The sequence below is a fragment of the Carassius auratus genome, chromosome 12 (genome assembly GCF_003368295.1).
Source record: "Carassius auratus strain Wakin chromosome 12, ASM336829v1, whole genome shotgun sequence".
NCBI classification, from domain to species: domain Eukaryota; kingdom Metazoa; phylum Chordata; class Actinopteri; order Cypriniformes; family Cyprinidae; genus Carassius; species Carassius auratus.
The window spans coordinates 154,008-173,651 of record NC_039254.1 but is presented as its reverse complement, the minus strand read 5'-3'; the positions used below and the strand labels follow the sequence as shown (position 1 = coordinate 173,651).

Below are 19,644 nucleotides of genomic sequence, written 5' to 3'. Positions count from 1 at the left end.
TATTAGTTTAGCTAGCTATAGATCTGAACTATCTGCTCTGATTTTGTGTCTCGGCGGTGTTTTGGTGGAGTGCTGCTGTGTGATCAGTGTGTTGGCTTGATTTAAGAGAAGCGTCTGGAGACGGCCGTGCTGATTTAGTTACTGTCCTCATTTGACACAGTAAAAGAGGAGACGATCACCTAAAAGTTAGATAGCAAAACAGCCTCAGATGACCTCGGGATTCAAGAACTAAATCATACTTGCATTGGGACTAAAAATACATATAATAGAGGCATGATGTGTAATACATAAAAGTACATTCTATATATATATATATATATATATATATATATATATATATATATATATATATATATATATATATATATATATATATATATACATAATTTATAATATTGCCTGTTAAATGTTAAAAATAATGGCTTTAAATTTCACTGTGATGGTCAGTGGCTATAAAAATGGGGAAAATTGAGGGGAAAATGTACTTAGAGACATCTACCATCTTTATGTTGTTTCTTTATTCATGTAGAGATTCAATTGGACAAAATAATATTAAATTATGTCAGAAAAATGTGATTTAGATTTTTTTATTGTTTGACAAACACACACACTTTTTAAATCACACACACACCCATGCGCACACACACACACACACTTATTTATATTAAATATATACATATCTTTTATTTATTTTTCACTTTCTATCAATCTCTCTCTCTCTCTCACTCTCTCTCTCTCTCTATATATATATATATGCACATTTAAATTAAAACATTGCACACAAAAAAAAAATTATTTGTTTTCACTGTTGGGAACGTTACTTTAAAAAAGTAATTAGTTACAGTTACTCACTACTTTTTCCAAAAAGTAACTGAGTTAGTAACTGAATTACTCTATATTAAAAGTAGCTCGTTACCAGGGAAAGTAACTATTTGCGTTACTGTAAAAAAAAAAAAAAAAAAAAAACTTGCAATATGTCAAACAATTCGTTTTTTTGTTTTTTAGCAGTTTTCACAAGTCATTTGAAATGAGTAGAACAGACAAGTGTTCGTACATAACTTTCAATATTTATTGCACGTCAACAGACAGCAAGAGTTTTATCCTGCACTTCAAGTATTATCTTTGTAAGAAAAGTGTTTTTGGCCACTAGCTTTGTAGATGCGTGTCACACATTACATCTACACATTACATGCACGTTCTTGCCTTTGACCACAATGAATTTGAATTAGTGCTTATATCTCCACCTTGAAAATGCCAACTTTTCATCGGATTGCTCCTGACTCGCCATTTCTGCTGCTGCTGCGAATCTCTGTTTAGCTGTTGCGTGTGTGTGTGTGTGCGTGTGTGTGTTTGGCACTGCTGGCGCATGTGCTGGCATGTGTGTAAAAACACTGGCTCTCATTGGCTACCATGAAACACATGACTCTGCCTTAGCCAATCATAATGTCTTATCTCGTTATTAACCCACCTGCTCGCTGTGTGAGCAGTGCGTTCGGATTGCATAGTTTATTAAATCAATGCATAGTAACGCACCGCATTTCACGTTCAGTAATGTTAACGGCGTTGTAACGACGGGAAAAGTAATTGGTTAGATTAAACCCGTTACTGAAAAAATAATGTCGTTACCTAACGCCATTCTTTTAAACGCTGTTATTCCAAACACTGTTTGTTTTTAAATGAATCAACTCTATTCAAATAAAACGTCACACGTAATGTTAAAAAAAGACCTATATATATATACAAATATATATATATATTAATACAAAACATCAAAAATTTGAAATGCTCAAAAATATCAATAAAGCTCCATGCCATCAAGAATGATTGACAGATGTCACTCACCATGACGATGCCCCCTGACTGCTCCGCAGTGCACATGCTCATAATGGGAGCCATGCCGATGGTGGTGCCCTGGAAGTAAACGCCACTGAAGAGAGAAAACACAAAGTTCATCTACAGCAGGCTGTGTGTAAAGTGTTTTAGATACAATTATGTGAGTAAAACCTCATGCATTTTTCAACGTTTCAAAATAATAAACAGTAAAGCAATTCTTCCTGGAAGAAGAGCTGCATTGATTCTGGTGCTGTGTTTTCCACCTGCCGGCCCTCAGCAGTAAATGTGTTTAGCAGTCAAACCTGATGAGCTGAGCGTTATCGTGTGGTCTCTGGGGGAGCAGCTTGAGTTTTCTCCAGTCCAGGAACTCATGGAGCGATGTGAAGGGATCCTGTGTGATGGAGCATTTGTCTCCGTCACTCCACACCTCCAGCCCCACCAGAGCCACACGGATATTCAGAGATCTGTAAAACTGAAACACGGCAGCGCTTGCCATCAGCAAATTTAAAGCAGATTTAAGCAGATGCTTCAAGGGGGGAAAACTCACTTTAAAAATACACAATTTTCACAAATATGCATCTATGTGTAATTTTGTTTGGCCAATTATTTGCCAAAGACATGCTAGAAATCCTCTAAAAAACATAAAAATGTACTAAATACGTTTTTATATTAAGATGTAGATAATACACATTTAGATTTTCAATACGTATATTCAGGATTTATAAATATTATATTTATAATATTGCAATATACACATATTTTAGAATTATAACTCTGTATACTAAAGATTTATAAACACATTCTGATTTACAATAGAGGCCTATAATGAGTTATAACTGTATATTCATAATTAACATTATTATATTCAAGCTTGTAACTATATTTATATATATAGTAGGGGTGTAACGGTTCACAAAATTCACGGTTCGGTTCGATACGATACACTGATGTCACGGTTCGGTTCGGTTCGGTTCGATACGTTTTAGATACAGCAAAATGTAAAAACATCTCAACTTTTCAGAATGCCGCAAGCGCACCGCGGGTCATGTGACAAGAACCAACCAATCAGCTTCATCCTTTCCCGTAACAACGTTGAGAGCTCAGCCAAGATGAAGGAACAGCTGATCATAGTTGTATATGGATTGCAATTTTGAAATAAATTTAGTAGCAGAGCTACTGCAAGCGATTTTTAGAGCTGCAAATCCATTTATCCTTCGCTGAAATTTCCGCGTCTCATGGAGAGAGCACGTCATTGTTGCTTAGCAAAGACAGACGCCTCATGAGCGCTTCTGCCCGAGCGCTTTGGAAAGGAGGAGAAAGACGCGCTTAGCGTTTTCCATGCGTTTTTAGGCACGATATGTGAACGGCCCCTAAGGCGCTCGCTCACTCAGCACGCGCTGAAGGCTCGTTGCAAAATGTCGAATGCATTTAACAGACCAGAAATATAAGTGTACCCTGTCATGTTGCAGATGCGACATACCGTTGTTTTTTTATCCACCACTCTCTTGCCATCACCATTATAGCTTAAAGGGAATCCAAAGTGCACCCAAACACCAGACCTGTTGGTTATTGGAGGATCTTCTCATTTCTAGTCTGTTAAACGCATTGGCTATTTTGCAACGAGCCTTCAGCGCGTACTGAGTGAGCGAGCGCCTGCTGAGTAGCCTAACATAAACATATAAGATGGTGTTTTTTTCTTCTTCGGGAGTGTCAGGGGCGTTGCCTGTTACGTTGTTTGGGTTATTGGGCTACCTTGTTGAACGCATATCATTATATTTCTCTCTCTCTCTTTTTTTTTTTTTTTCAAATATAATTAAATACTCCAACGAACCGTTCGGTATACATAATGCGTACCGCGTACCGAACCGAAAGCGTCGTACCTAACGGTTCAATACGAATACGCGTATCGTTACACCCCTAATATATAGTTACAAATATATATATTCAGACTCATAACTATGACATATTCAGAATTACATTATACATTCATGATTTACATTTATATTTTCAGTTTTGAATCTATATATTCAAATTGTATATAATTCAATTTACATTTACATATTCAGAAGTATGGCTACATACAATATACATGCATACATTCAGATGTATAACTGTATATTCTGTTTTTCTTCTATATTTTCAGACTAATAACTAATGCATTTAGATTTACTTTTATGTATTCAAAATTGATATTTATACATTGAGGTCTATATATTCAGACTTACAACTATGCAATTCGATTTACATTCATATATTCAGATTGTATATAATTATTACATATAATATTTGCATATATATCTATTGCACTTATTTATTCTTACTAAATATATACGTGAATGTTGTTGCACAAATATGTACCTACCACACAGAATTTTCTTGCTTGTTTTTTGAATGCTAAAATGCAGATAAGAATGACTAAATAAGAAAAATTTCAAGTTAACATAATAATTTTCCTCCCAAATTATGTTTTCTGCAAGTATTAATTACTCATTCATTCATTAAACATGTTGACATGCCTTCCAAGTTTACCTTGTCCACGTAGTTTGCTATTTCAGCAAGCCTCTGTTTCACTTTCTCCACGTCTTTCCCCTGTTTCTGATACTGAAAGGATAAAAAAAGTCTTTAAACTGCAGCCAAATGTGCCGTTCACTGGCCAGCTCTGGTAAATGTCACATGAGGTAATTCATTTTCCATGGGCAGCGGCACACAGATGTTGAGCCAAACACGTCCAGCAGTGTTTGAAGTCCAGACTGTCAGTTTTACAAAATAAAAGCACAGACTGGAAATGTGTCACCTAAGATTGCTGTGATTGTTGCAGGAGAGACAAAAATCAGGACAGAAGCTTGATTGCAAAAAATGAGCAAATCTCTAACTCTTTCTTTAACACGTTTTGTTGTTGTCTATAAAGCACCACAGGACGGGATATTTGAAAGGTAGAAAGAATTATACTCTAAACAAAGTGTTTCTTAATGCACATTACAAACAGTCTGTAAAGAGGTCAAGAGATTGCAGCCGGCCGTCTTCATTTCATGTCCAAACAAGCGATGACCTGCTAATCTGCTTTGACCTTTGACCTCTTGACTTTCTTAAACTCAACGTCGAGGGGTCACGACCTTTCACTGACGCAGCTACGGAAGTCTCACGCCTATGAATTGAGTTACAATGATTTAATTTAGTGAAAATCAACTGGTCCAGGGCCATACAGTTATTTAAACACTATTAAATGATTTATTAAAAATTGAAAATTAAAAAACTTGTTTAACATTTAAAAAAATTTTCATTTCTAAATAATTATAAAAACTTTATTTAATTTTTAAAATGTATAAATTGGATGGATGGATGGATGGATAGATGTATTGATGGTTTCATGCTCTTGGCAACCAATAAATCAGCTTCTGAAATACAACGTTTACCTTTGTTGCATATAGTCTGGATTTAATTTCCTTTTACTTGAGGTAGTTTTGATCTGGTTTTTGAGGATGAGCAGCATTATATGGTTAGCTATCGATTGCTCTGAGCATCGCTGATGTCTTTGACCCAAGTAAAGCAGATCTGCATTTCATTTTTGGGTCACGACCCACTAGTTTAGAGCCGCTGAATTAGATGATTGAAGGCGTCTTTTCATTACCTCGCGGTTGTCTGCGACGATGATCAACTCCACATGCTTGGTGCTGCTCTGAGCGTCTCTTTTATGCTGCAGGGAGAAAGAACGACAGAAAGAACATGATTAAGAGAGAACTTCACCCTCTTCTTTTGAAGGACACAGTTAATAGAGCCAGTACTCAAGACGCTTTCATAAAATCTCCCAAGGCCCATTTAGCTATGAGTCTATATGGCCTTTAAGGAGAAGAGGTGACGTCTTCAGCTCTCTTCCGAATGTGTCCTCTATTAACAGAGCAGTTTGTGATTGAACATCCACTTCTGGGTTCAGCAATGCCCTCAAACTACATCTGATCCACCGCCATGGGCTTTCCAGGAGACCGTTCACTTTAACAGCCTTCAGATTGCCTGGCAATCTCATTTACGCATGTGAAAGACCCACTTGTCTTACTTTATAAACGTCTCTTTTCAAGTCGTTCAAGTAATTCTCACCTATCTATTACTATTTTACACATTTTAGGATAATATTGAAGTCACTAATGACTAAAAGGACACAAATTGATGTACTGTAAGGGAATTAGTGAAAGCAAATGCTATATAACATAAATGTCCTTTCTAGGTTAGATCATGTTTTGTGTAGACACTTACTGACACTATCTGACTAAAATAAATAAATAAATAAAATATATCTAGACTTAAATGTATTTAAAATTTTATATATCTAGACACAAATTGATATAGAAAAAAAACTATACAGTAAATAAACTAAAACAATAAAATATTTTTTAACGTCTATATAATGTATTAATGTTTTAAAAATAAAAACAATACATAAATTATGTAAATTATATATATATATATATATATATATATATATATATATATATATATATATATATATATATATATATACATATATAAATATATATATATATATATATATATATGTGTGTGTGTGTGTGTGTACAGTAAAAATAAAATATATAAAATAAAATATACATAAAATAAAATAAAATAAAAATGGATACTCCAAGATAAGAAATCAAACGTCCAGTAAACTTTGAGAATATTTGAGTCCTATGGCTGAGGGAAAACGTTTTTCTAAGTAATTCTCAGCTTTTTTATGTTCATATAACTCTTTAATTTGTTATTCTTTGGTTTTCAACAATGGCTTTCTCATTATACACGCATGCAACAACTGCTTTTTTCATAAAGACTTATGAAGTATTACAAGCCCCTGTAAATTTAGCATATAAATTATATATAGTAGTGGTCGTACAATTTTCATCTAGTAAAGTCTTCATAGGTCAGATATAACCGCTAATTTTCAGTTCACAGCTGGAGTGTGAAAAGAAAAGGGCTTTATGATTCATGAAAACTACTAAATCCTTAAACTGCGAAGTAATGGGTCTCTAGTATGAGTTCAGACAAATTGGTCATGCAAATACTAGATATATCCAGATATAACCACATATGTACAGGCTGTTTAAACACATGAGCAGGATCCTCTAAATGCGGTCAGACTAAGATGAAGGTGACCCTCGTCTTCATGCATTCAGCATCAGTCCTCTCGCTCTCTATGGAAGCTGTCTCTCGTTGTTTCCAGTGACTGGTCTTCCATTAATGGAAATAAAAGGCCAGACTCGTCTGTGTCAGGCTTCGAGTTGAGAAGAATTAGGGTCGTACCACCTACCAGACTGTTTCACCTGTTTCGCTTTGAAGAGGAAAGCTGATAAGCGTCTAATTGAATAAAAACACTTGACTTCCACAGCGAGACCTGATGAAACGTATCTAGTAACGAGTCTAAATTGAGTCAGCAACAACATCGGGCACAGAAACCGCTGTGTGTGTAGCAAATGGTGGATAAATGCTTTTCAGGAGAGAACAAAACCTGTTTCTGAATCTCAGAAATGACTCTCTTGTGTTTAATCGGTTAGTTTGTATTGAGATTCTGATCACAGCAATAATTTCTGTCATATTTAACACTTCAGAGCCCACGGCGAAAGACTGAACACATCCTTCGGTGTCCTTAAACTGACCAAACAGAGAAAGATCTGTCGCGTTATGCATCAGTAGCTTCACTAAACAGAACAGGTTTCCTGAGACACCCCACCTGTCCGTCATTGGTCAGGCACACAGATAGTCCCGCCCCCAAACTCACTCTATTGACTGATTCAGTGTTGCTATGTCGAAACTAACTTTAAAAACAAGCTATTTTATATCTGTAATGTGATGCATTTCAAATTAAATGTATGCAACAAATATAACAATAAAAATAAAATAAAAGTTTAAATAAATAAAAATGTAAACAAAATAAAAAGTGTATGGTGCAAGATCAGAAGCCATAGAGGTTGCAGTAAAATAATAAAGAGCTAAAGCTGAGGGAAAGTCTTTCAAGTATTCTCAGATTTTTAGTGCCCGCCCTATATTTGCTTAATTGGTCATTCCATGATCTGTCATTGGTTAGGCAAACAGATAGTCCCGCCCCAAACACACGTCATTGGATGAGTCACTGCAGCTCTCTTTCAATCATCATGGATAAAAGCCAAACCATACATCGTTTAAAGCTAAATATCCATAAGTTTTATTCAGAGATGCGTCACATTAGAGAAGTCTCACCCTGTGACTGCTGTGAGAGCTGAAGACGGCTCCAGTAGTGTTCATCATCTCTGTAGGGTATGAAATGTTGTGACCGTGTCCGCAGGTTCCCTGGGTGACTTTAAGATGTTCTCCTCTGTAAAGACGGTGTGTGTTCCCCTCTTCCATCGGCTCCAGTACATACACTTCATGTTCAAGTGAAATCAGTCCCCTGCAGAACGAAGCAATGAACAGTGTTCAGTTAACATCCGATTATGTTCATGTTTCAGTTATGTAAACATTAAGAGATATAACACTACAATAGAACATTTATGCATTAGTTTACTGGGAATATGAGCAGTTAACTTGACGTACATTTTCTCTCTCTCATAATTTGGCTGATCCGAGATAAACACACATTTTATCAATAAAACAAAATAATACTCAAAGTAAAATGTGTAAATCGTCCTGTCTCATGAACAGTGAAATAAAGAAATGCATATGGAAATGTGGAGAAAAACTATATTTATTAAACATATTGCTTATCTATTTGTGGTCTGTGTACATATTGCACAAAAATATAAATAATCTATGCTATTTTATAAATAAATTATAGCATCATATAATCTATGTGTAGCATTTATAGTTGCTTATAAGAAAGTAAACACAATATCTTATTAATCAAATTTGTAATATTTATGCAGAACTACTTGTCAAATTCTATTATAACTTTATATTAATGTCATTCTTTTCTAATATTTTTACAAATCTGCTAGACAGAGAAAGAACAATAACTTTATCCATAAACCAAATAATACTTTATTTTTAATCAGTTTTCTCAATTTCATGTTTTAGTTAAATACAGAAATGCATATTCACAATGTGGAGAAAAATCATATATTTAAATAAATCATTTTTAAAAATTTTTTTGACTATGCACATATTGCACTAAAAATCTTAATGGTCTTTAATTTTCTTTATTTTTTTAAAGTCTCCCAATCCATTTCTAAATGAGCATCTCTTGGAAGTGTTGCTAATCAGGAAGTAAATGCAATATTTTCAAGCTTTTATGGTAAAACGCAGAACAACATTACCTCCTGCTATGAATTAAATTTGTAGCATTCATGTGGAACCCCATCTGTACTCTATTATAATTATTGTGCTTGCAGTTTTCATGACCGCATGTTAATTTAGAGACCGTGTGAAATATTTGCACTTATTTGAACAGCACTTTTCCCAAAATGTGCTTTCAAATGCTGAAATACACTGATAATTTATGATTATTGGGAACTGCAGACACAGAATAGGAGCGAGACAGAAGAAGCTTTTACAACATTAACACAAACGGCGAGAGAAACTCTTCTGTGAGAGGAAGTGGTTTCTCGTTTTCCCACAAAATAAGACAGCGTGACGTTTTGGAAAGCGGCTTAGTTCAACATCCAAGCCACTGTTAGTCAGCAGACGATCCATTTTGTAGGATATTTGGCTAAATAAATCTTCCCCCGAGCTCTAATATTACCACTCTGTGGTTCTTGGACCGGCCTCCGCAAACCTTTCTCACACTTTTGAGTCGTACGCTGAATTTAAGTGACATTCTCCTCAGCTGGGAGCGCTTTGGGCTTTTCCAGGAGTTTCAAAACTACATTCTCCACCGCATAAGATCCTCGTGGAAACCCTGGATGCTGCCAAACTAAAGCAGCAGCCATTTGTTTTGGCTGTTTCTGTCAGAGGAGACCTGCGCTGTGTCTGTCTGCCAGGCGGAGAGAGAAGGGTTACTGCGGCACAAAAACTGAGTCAAGGTGAAATAAAGAGCTGAACAATAAGCGGCGTGACTCTGGGGAAGGAGACGCGGATCACACTTTATCGCTGTCATAAATCCCGTGTGTCCGGGCCACGCTCACCCTCGCAGCTCCAAATGTGAAAATCAACTTTATGCATCTCTTGTGGCGCATGATCAGTTAATATAAAGTTATTATGGTTAGGCTCTGACAAGCTGTTATATGAAAGTTGCTCTCTTCTTTTACAGCTGAATTGCATTTGTTTCGTAATTAATGAGCTTTGCAATATCAACACTGAATGCAACTGAACTGACTCCATCTGAAAAACTTCACTATTGTTTTCTGTAGAGCATGTTTAAAGCTAAATTAAGCTTTTTTCATAATTTGATGAACTTTGCACTATTACTGAACTAAACTGAATCAACACTGAACTGCACTGAGTTTAATAATGTCACTATTATCTTCTCTTGCTTTATAGTTGAACTGAGTTTGCTTTGTAATTGTTTCACATTGTTATTGAAGTAAACTGAATCAATTTAGCTGAATTGACCCGTACAGGAAAACATTTTTTTTTTCAAATATATTTTTTAATTCATTATAAATGTAGTTTTTATCTCTAGTAGGCCATTCCATCTGCATTTGAATTTAGTCTAAATGTAGGCTACTATAAGATTGGAAATGTATGTAATTTGTATCTATATTATATGAGTTGACTTGACTAGCGACGTCCTCATGCGACATCACACTCTTCACTTTTGAAACTATCTTTATTTCCCTTCTCGGGTAATGAATCAAACCTAAGTGTGCTTTTTCATAATTAAAACATGAAGTGTAATGTGTCTCTGGAGGATGCTGAACTTCACGCGCTGTAATTAAAATGCCCTTTCCTCAGGCGTTTCCTGGTGTAACATCCCAGTGCATCATGGGAAGGTGGTGAGGTGAGGTTATTGTACAGATGTGTGACCGCTAACTCACCTGAGTCCTGTGCAGGTGCTGAGGCTGACCTCTGACCCCGGGTGACCCTCCACCTCGCCATGATAGTAGCAGTGAATCTGAGACCCAAAAGACAGAGGGTTCAGATGTTTACATCAATGTGTTTTAAAGTAAAGTATGGGTAAATGATCCAATGGATTTATCATATGCACAAAAACACTTGCACTTCCTGCTGTTTTACATGTATTGAATAAAGCTGATTCAATATCATTTCTGTTGGCTAACACATTAGAATAAATAAAACAGTTTCTGCGTTTTCATTTTTTAAGAATGGTTTTATGGTTCACATTTTGTCGTTTGATCGCCTATTAACCCTGTGAAACCTTACATAATATGAATAATGAAGTCATAATGACTAAAGAAGTCATAGAAGATGATTCAAAGAAATGTAATTGCTTTAAGTGTTTTTAGTTTGTTCGTACTGTGATGAAACGCATTGTATACGTATTGTATTGCTGCTCATTTTGGCCAGGTCACTCCAGTGAAAGGGATTTTTAATATCAGAGAGTATTTTCTGGTTTAAAAAAGGTTAAATAAAAAATTTAATAAAAATGATTCTGAATAAAACAAACCAAACAAATTAATTACATAATTACAGACTTGATTTGATTTGATTTGAGTCAAAAGACGTAGAAAATCAAAAAAAAAAAAAAAAAAAAAAAACGAAGCAAATGTCTGATTACTTTCATTCTTTTATTATAATGGAATAAGCGGCAATCAAATGAGGCATTGCGAATGACATAATCAAATCAGAAAGCATGGTAAATCTATTGACATTTAGCTCTTGATTGTATAGATCTGCTTCTGTATTCTGCTCACAGTGCCTGCTGATTTCATGTAAATGTGAGTGTCGCTCCTGAAGTTTCGCCGTGTGTTTGTACACAGCCAGAGGCTCTTCAGGACAGATTCGTTTGTTTTATGAGGAAGTGATCAGCACTTGTCTGGTTTGGACTGGGAAAGGCTCTGGCAGAGATTCTCGAAGGCGTTGGGCAACAAACACAAAAAATGGTGTTGTTGGGCAAAAAAACCACACACACAAAAAAACTAAATTGGTAGAATTTAGTAAGTTTGTAAAGTTTGTAGTTTCTAAATATATTAATTCATAGCATTTTTATTTTATTAATTCTCATCCACCATCTGTATGTTATTCAATACAATACTAAATAAATAAATTAGTAAATTGTTAAATATGATAAGTTTATTATCATTAAAAGTCTTTTTTTTACTTTTTTTACTTTTACTTTTAATTTTATAATCAAAAATAATAATAAAATAATAAATAATAATACAAATATTTTTTTATAATTAGTTATAAAGCAAGATCAGAGAGAATTGAAAATTGAGAATTGAGATGAAAATTTTCTGTAGACTGTATTAAAGCTCATTACTACAATGGCATTTTAGTGCCACATTGAAAAAAATCTAAGATTATCAGAATAAAGTCGAAATATTACGAGAATAAAGTCGAAATACTTCGAGAATAAAGTCGAAATACTTCGAGAATAAAGTCGAAATACTTCAAGAATAAAGTAAAAATTATGAGAATAAAGTCAAAATACTTTGAGAATAAAGTCGAAATATTACAAGAATAAAGTCGAAATACTTCAAGAATAAAGTCGAAATATTACGAGAATAAAGTCGAAATACTTCAAGAATAAAGTCAAAATTATGAGAATAAAGTCAAAATACTTTGAGAATAAAGTCGAAATATTACAAAAATAAAGTCGAAATACTTCGAGAATAAAGTTGAAATTAAGAGAATAAAGTCAAAATACTTCGAGAATAAAGTTGAAATATTACAAGAATAAAGTCGAAATAATTCAAGAATAAAGTCGAAATTATGAGAATAAAGTTGAAATTATGAGAATAAAGTCAAAATACTTTGAGAATAAAGTTGAAATATTACACGAATAAAGTCAAAATACTTCGAGAATAAAGTTGAAATTAAGAGAATAAAGTCGAAATACTTCAAGAATAAAGTCGAAATATTACAAGAATAAAGTCGAAATAATTCAAGAATAAAGTCGAAATTATGAGAATACAGTTGAAATTATGAGAATAAAGTCAAAATACTTTGAGAATAAAGTTGAAATATTACAAGAATAAAGTCGAAATACTTCGAGAATAAAGTCGAAATACTTCGAGAATAAAGTCGAAATACTTCAAGAATAAAGTAAAAATTATGAGAATAAAGTCAAAATACTTTGAGAATAAAGTCGAAATATTACAAGAATAAAGTCAAAATACTTCAAGAATAAAGTCGAAATATTACGAGAATAAAGTCGAAATACTTCAAGAATAAAGTCAAAATTATGAGAATAAAGTCAAAATACTTTGAGAATAAAGTCGAAATATTACAAAAATAAAGTCGAAATACTTCGAGAATAAAGTTGAAATTAAGAGAATAAAGTCAAAATACTTCGAGAATAAAGTTGAAATATTACAAGAATAAAGTCGAAATAATTCAAGAATAAAGTCGAAATTATGAGAATAAAGTTGAAATTATGAGAATAAAGTCAAAATACTTTGAGAATAAAGTTGAAATATTACACGAATAAAGTCAAAATACTTCGAGAATAAAGTTGAAATTAAGAGAATAAAGTCGAAATACTTCAAGAATAAAGTCGAAATACTTCAAGAATAAAGTAAAAATTATGAGAATTAATTCAAAATACTTTGAGAATAAAGTCGAAATATTACAAGAATAAAGTCAAAATACTTCAAGAATAAAGTCGAAATATTACGAGAATAAAGTCGAAATACTTCAAGAATAAAGTCAAAATTATGAGAATAAAGTCAAAATACTTTGAGAATAAAGTCGAAATATTACAAAAATAAAGTCGAAATACTTCGAGAATAAAGTTGAAATTAAGAGAATAAAGTCAAAATACTTCGAGAATAAAGTTGAAATATTACAAGAATAAAGTCGAAATAATTCAAGAATAAAGTCGAAATTATGAGAATAAAGTTGAAATTATGAGAATAAAGTCAAAATACTTTGAGAATAAAGTTGAAATATTACACGAATAAAGTCAAAATACTTCGAGAATAAAGTTGAAATTAAGAGAATAAAGTCGAAATACTTCAAGAATAAAGTCGAAATATTACAAGAATAAAGTCGAAATAATTCAAGAATAAAGTCGAAATTATGAGAATACAGTTGAAATTATGAGAATAAAGTCAAAATACTTTGAGAATAAAGTTGAAATATTACAAGAATAAAGTCGAAATACTTTGAGAATAAAGTTGAAATATTACAAGAATAAAGTCAAAATACTTCGAGAATAAAGTCAAAATACTTCGAGAATAAAGTCAAAAATACTTCGAGAATAAAGTTGAAATATTACAAAAATAAAGTCGAAATATTTCGAGAATAAAGTTGAAATTAATAGAATAAAGTCAAAATACTTTGAGAATAAACTTGAAATATTACAAGAATAAAGCTGTAATACTACGAGAATAAAGTCGAAATGTTTTGAGAATTTAAATCGTAGAATTTAAAGATGTATTGATATTTCGAGAATAAAGTCAAAATACTTCGAGAATAAAGTCAAAATACTTCGAGAATAAAGTTGAAATATTACAAAAATAAAGTCGAAATATTTCGAGAATAAAGTTGAAATTAATAGAATAAAGTCAAAATACTTTGAGAATAAACTTGAAATATTACAAGAATAAAGCTGTAATACTACGAGAATAAAGTCGAAATGTTTTGAGAATTTAAATCGTAGAATTTAAAGATATATTGTTTTGAGAGTAGGTCTTTATTGTGCATGTAAATGGCCCAGATTCAGAGCACCGGGAGAAATTGCAGGCCACCGGGATTGATTTGAATATTGTTGCGTCTGATCGGCCGCTTCATCTTACCGAGATAACGAAGAGTCGGTTTTAGGGACTCACGGAAACAGCTTAATATCAAGAACATGATATTTATTAACAGACTGAACAGGAAACACTTTTTTGTCTTAACATCAGCTCACACACCCAAGCGACTTTCCTTCGGGGATGCTGTAGCTCTCTTATTTAATGCCTTTTGTTAATACACTACAAATACATGTTGGATTATTAGCAGAAATCATACCACGTGTCATACTTGCAGTAACAGTATGCTTGGCGCACATCATTGCATTCATTATTTGATGTGCACCGGCCACCCAATAGCAATAAGATTTGTGCTTTTGATAGACCGACTTTCAATGTCTCAGCTTTCAAAATCAATTTTATAGCGAAACACAAATTATGTGTTTTACAATAATGTGTTTTTCAAGCTCTTTAATGATTAGATCACTGTATTTATGTGAAAAAATTCCTTAAATTGAACTGTTTTCTTTGTGAAAATTCCAAATATGTGAACATTTATTCTTGTAATATTTAGACTTTAATCTCGTAGTATTATGACATTATTCTCTAAACATTTTGATTTTATTCTCATAGTATTAAGACTTTATTCTCAAAATATTTAGACTTTATTCTCATAATATTTAGACTTTATTCTTATAGTATGCCTATTACGACTTTATTCTCGAAACATTTTGACTTATATTACGACTTTAATCTTGAGTTTTAGATTTATTTTACGTGATACTAAAACGCTGTCATACATTAGAAAGTAGGCTACATTAATTTATGCCATTTTATTTTTATTCATTTTGTATTAATCTTCATGATATTCAATGTAAGTAAATAAATAAATATTACCCAAACCAACAATAACTATTAGGCCCATTAGTTAAACAATTTCTTACAAAACTCTTTTTTTGTACTTTTTACTTACTTAATTATTACTTTCTTAATATTTATCAAAGGCTTATAAAATTTAAGTCCAGTCAGAGCGAGCAAGAAATTTCAATTTTTTCGTCAATATTGTTTTGATTAATATTTCCAATAAAGAGCTCATTAGGGAAGCTGTGGGCTGTTTTGATGGTTGCCGATCAATAATGTAACTTGCCTTTAATATAGCATCTGCACTGTATCATGATTTCAAATGCGGCTCATCCACTCAGATTTTACTGCTTTATAAAGCTCATTTTATTTCATATTCATCCCAGCACACCAGTGACATCTGGGTTATTTAAAGAGCATGTCCTGCTGTAAACTACACTCCTCCATATATCTCTGAGTCTCAGTCAGAGGAGCATGAGGACATCCATCATAACACACAGCGCCCTGAGCTATTCTGTCCATCACTGCATTGTTTCCTGTCAGCCGTCGGACAAAAAAAGACATTCCACTTCCATTAACAAAGCCACAGACCCGCAAGCTCAATTAAAATCATAACTCTATGTATACGGCATGTGGATTTGAACAGACTCAACAAACAAGCATCTAGCAAATGAGTGCATAAATGCACACGTAATAAATAAAGCTATTTTCAATGCAAATGCATTACCTTACAATCAGACGCAGACTGACAATATGCATTATGCAATATTATTCAAACAATCAGCAACTATTGTAAAGATTTTGTTCAGAATAATGATTAGGGATAAATACGATCAAATGCATGTTCTGAATTCATGTCTTATTAGTGATGTAAAGGCTAACAGATGGTGTGCGGTCAGCCTCAGGTCCAGTGTTAAATCACTTGGTCGCTTCATACTGTGGGCCACAGCGGAGACATGATGAGTGAGATCATACTAAACCTCCCTTCAACTCTGCACATTGGTGCAATTTATGCCATTTTTGTTTGATTCATTTTCGTCCACTGCCTGCATCTTTTTAAACGATCAAACCTTGAAAAAATTCACCTGTTTCTAAAAGTGTTCATTCAAACCAGTTCTATTTTAATATTTTTTTTATCATCACCTCAATGTTTTGAATATGATTCTAAACAAACAAACCTTATAATTTAAATAATGTTTTGTCCACTACCTTTGTTATTCAATATTAAAAATTAATAAGTAAATAAATAAACACATTTCAAATTGCAAGCTTCGTATGTAAGCTATTTGCAAAATAAAGCTGCATTTGGACTCCACAAACTCCATGAGTCCAAATAAACTTCTCTCAGGATCTAAAATAAGTTGAAACTCCTGTTCTAATCGCTTTAATATACTGACTATATCAAAGTCTTCTCGGGTGTTGGGCAGCATCAGGATGGAGCTACAAGAGTCCACCAGCGAGTCCTAATGTGCCTCAGAGGAGCTCTGCTTAACTGCAGCACACACACAACCATAAAACAGACTTAATCAAAGGCGGAGGAGGTCTGTGAGAACAGACACACACTGACACACTCCTCAAGTCTTTCTGGAACACAACTGAGTGAGTAAACTCCATCTGGGCCCTGGATCTCATCAGATCGGCACAATTCATCCCGTTTACAGCACAAAACATGCTGTTCTGTTGCCTGGTGCACAAATGTTTGGATGCAGCAAATACATCAATTACTGTAGAATTCGATCAGCGCTGTGAAACGTTGTTTTAGGGCCATGTGTGCATGATAGATCACGCAATGGTAAGAATGAGTCAAGCGCAGTATGGCTGATATATGCAAGTGACTGCTTTACGTTATTTACACGTAAAACTGATGAAATATAACAATGTGAAAATACAGCGCTGGATGCATCCCGCTCCCAGTTCAATGCAATATATGTCAGGATAAATGTGAAAATAATAAATAATTACATAAATACAAATAATAATAATAATAATATAGATGTGATACATTTTGTCATTGTTGCATTCTGTATATATACATACAGACATTACTTTTTATACATTTTAAATGCACAAATAAAAAAAATATTGCATTGATAATAAATATTGCATTACAGTTCAGAATACCTTGTCTTCACCTATCAATTTCCAAATTAAAAAATAATAATGAAAATAGCGAAATAATGAAAATTTAATTATCAAGAGAAGTAATTTAACTCCTCCGAACAACCTCCCAAAACCTGCACAATAAAACTTGTTTTAAAATTTGTATGAGTGTGAGAAACATCAATTTCTGCTCTCAGGTTGACAGAGAGCATCTGTTTTATTCTGTGTTCCATCATCCCAAATCAGTTTCTGAAGCCCAAACTCAGCACTGCTCCCTCTGATGACATCCAGGTCGAGGACTGCTGCTGTTTCTGGATGACCTGAACTCTCATTTCCCATCCAAACAAAGCAAGGATGCATATTGCCTCACACTGCTGAGAAAAACTGCTGAACGAGCTGAAAAAGTCACAATGCTTTATGAAATCTCACCCTCCGGTGTTGTGAAACATCTAGTGCTTAACTGACCCTTACTGGAGCATGATGAGAATATTGCCTTGCTTTATTATTTTTTTTTATTTCTTAAAGTGTTTTGAGAGGTTTGCTTTGTTGCTATGCTGTTTCTGGTGTGCTCTGAGCAAAAACATAAAAATAAATAATCATAAGTTTGATAACTACAGTTATGCACATGATTCAGGACAAGTTACCAGTAAAAGCTCAATACAAAAGGTTCAATGTTTGTTTCAATTACAAACCCTAACCCGAGCAACAGTAATGATATAATTGCCTTGCCTATTTTCTTTTGCTGGATTTCTGATAGCATGTGTTTTCTTTTCATAAAGTGTTCGGCTCAAGTTGTCTGGTGAGGGAAACCGGGGGCTGCTGGAGAGCAGATTGAGGAAGACGGGGTCAGTGAACCAGAGGTGCTCCTCAGAGGAGCCTTCAGGCCTCAATGTGTCTGTTTCTCTGACCAGTAATCTGAGACACAACCTAAATACATAAAACACGCAAAGGTGCATCATGGGTGGCTTTTTGCTCTCCTGGTGGCCCTCATTTGACCACCTCTTGTCTAAAGCTTTCGACAGCAGTCGCCCCGAGGGCGGAGATCAATGATTAGATGGGATTGTAACTGCAGGTTTGGTTTAGGTAAAATAAAAGACCTGAAATAAGCAGATACAGGACAGAAATGTGGGCTTTTGCATCAATCATGAGTTTAAAATATATGCTTTAAATCACTGAAAGTGATGTGTCTCAAACACACACACACACACTATATATATATATATATATATATATATATATATATATATATACATACATATATATATATATATATATAGCTGGGGAGATTACATGAAAATTGTAATCTGTTACTGATTCCAAATTATATGCCAAAAAAATTTAGCTAGTAACGTAATCCATTACAGTACACATTTTAAAATAATAACAACCAAAATAAAACACTTACTAAAACCTTAAGTGCCCTTCACCAACCCTACACCTAACCCTAACCCTCACAGGAAACTTTGTGCATTTTTACTTTCTCAAAAAAAACTCATTCTGTATGATTTATAAGTGTTTTGAAAAATGGGGACATGGGTTATGTCCTCATAAGTCACCCTCTCCTTGTAATACCTGTGTCATACCCATGACATTATACAGAGTTGTGTCCTGATATGTCACAAGAACAAGAACACACACACACACACACACACACACACACACTCCCTACAGAGGTAGCTTGTTAGGGTTTGTGACAAATCCAATTTTTTATAATTTCCACCTGTTTCAGGTGCTCAGAGCCCGAGAACCAATTAGTTTTCTGCAGAATAACAGGGGTTGGTTACAGGAAGTGCAGGTTTCCATGTGTTCTGTAGACGTAGGGTTAAATCTGGAGGAAGCAGTGGTTGTGATCTTACCGTAACATTCGGTGAGGTGGTGACAGCACTTCCATCCTCCAGGTAGTGTGTTTCTGTGTAGTGGCTGGCAAACAGCTCTCTGCAACACAAACACACACACACACACACACACACACACACACACACCACACACACACACACACACACACAAAAAGAGTTACTTTCACTCATTTCTTTAATTTCCTACTCCAATCATTTTATGTAAGCAACATTAAATACATTTTTAGTAAGTGTTAGCAATTTGA

General features: G+C 33.9%; 1 protein-coding gene across 1 annotated transcript in view; it reads right to left on the bottom strand.

Moving 5' to 3' along the window:
* Positions 1-19,644, bottom strand: part of LOC113112136 (disintegrin and metalloproteinase domain-containing protein 12-like) — a 63,633-nt gene that overhangs the window by 27,725 nt on the left and 16,264 nt on the right. Inside the window, exons 6-12 of the mRNA XM_026277593.1 lie at positions 19,400-19,478; positions 10,764-10,840; positions 8,053-8,242; positions 5,462-5,527; positions 4,363-4,434; positions 2,136-2,305; positions 1,843-1,927 (exon numbers count right to left, since the gene is read on the bottom strand). Of these exons, the coding sequence (XP_026133378.1) occupies positions 1,843-1,927; positions 2,136-2,305; positions 4,363-4,434; positions 5,462-5,527; positions 8,053-8,242; positions 10,764-10,840; positions 19,400-19,478 (739 nt within the window). The remainder of the gene's footprint in view (positions 1-1,842; positions 1,928-2,135; positions 2,306-4,362; positions 4,435-5,461; positions 5,528-8,052; positions 8,243-10,763; positions 10,841-19,399; positions 19,479-19,644) is intronic.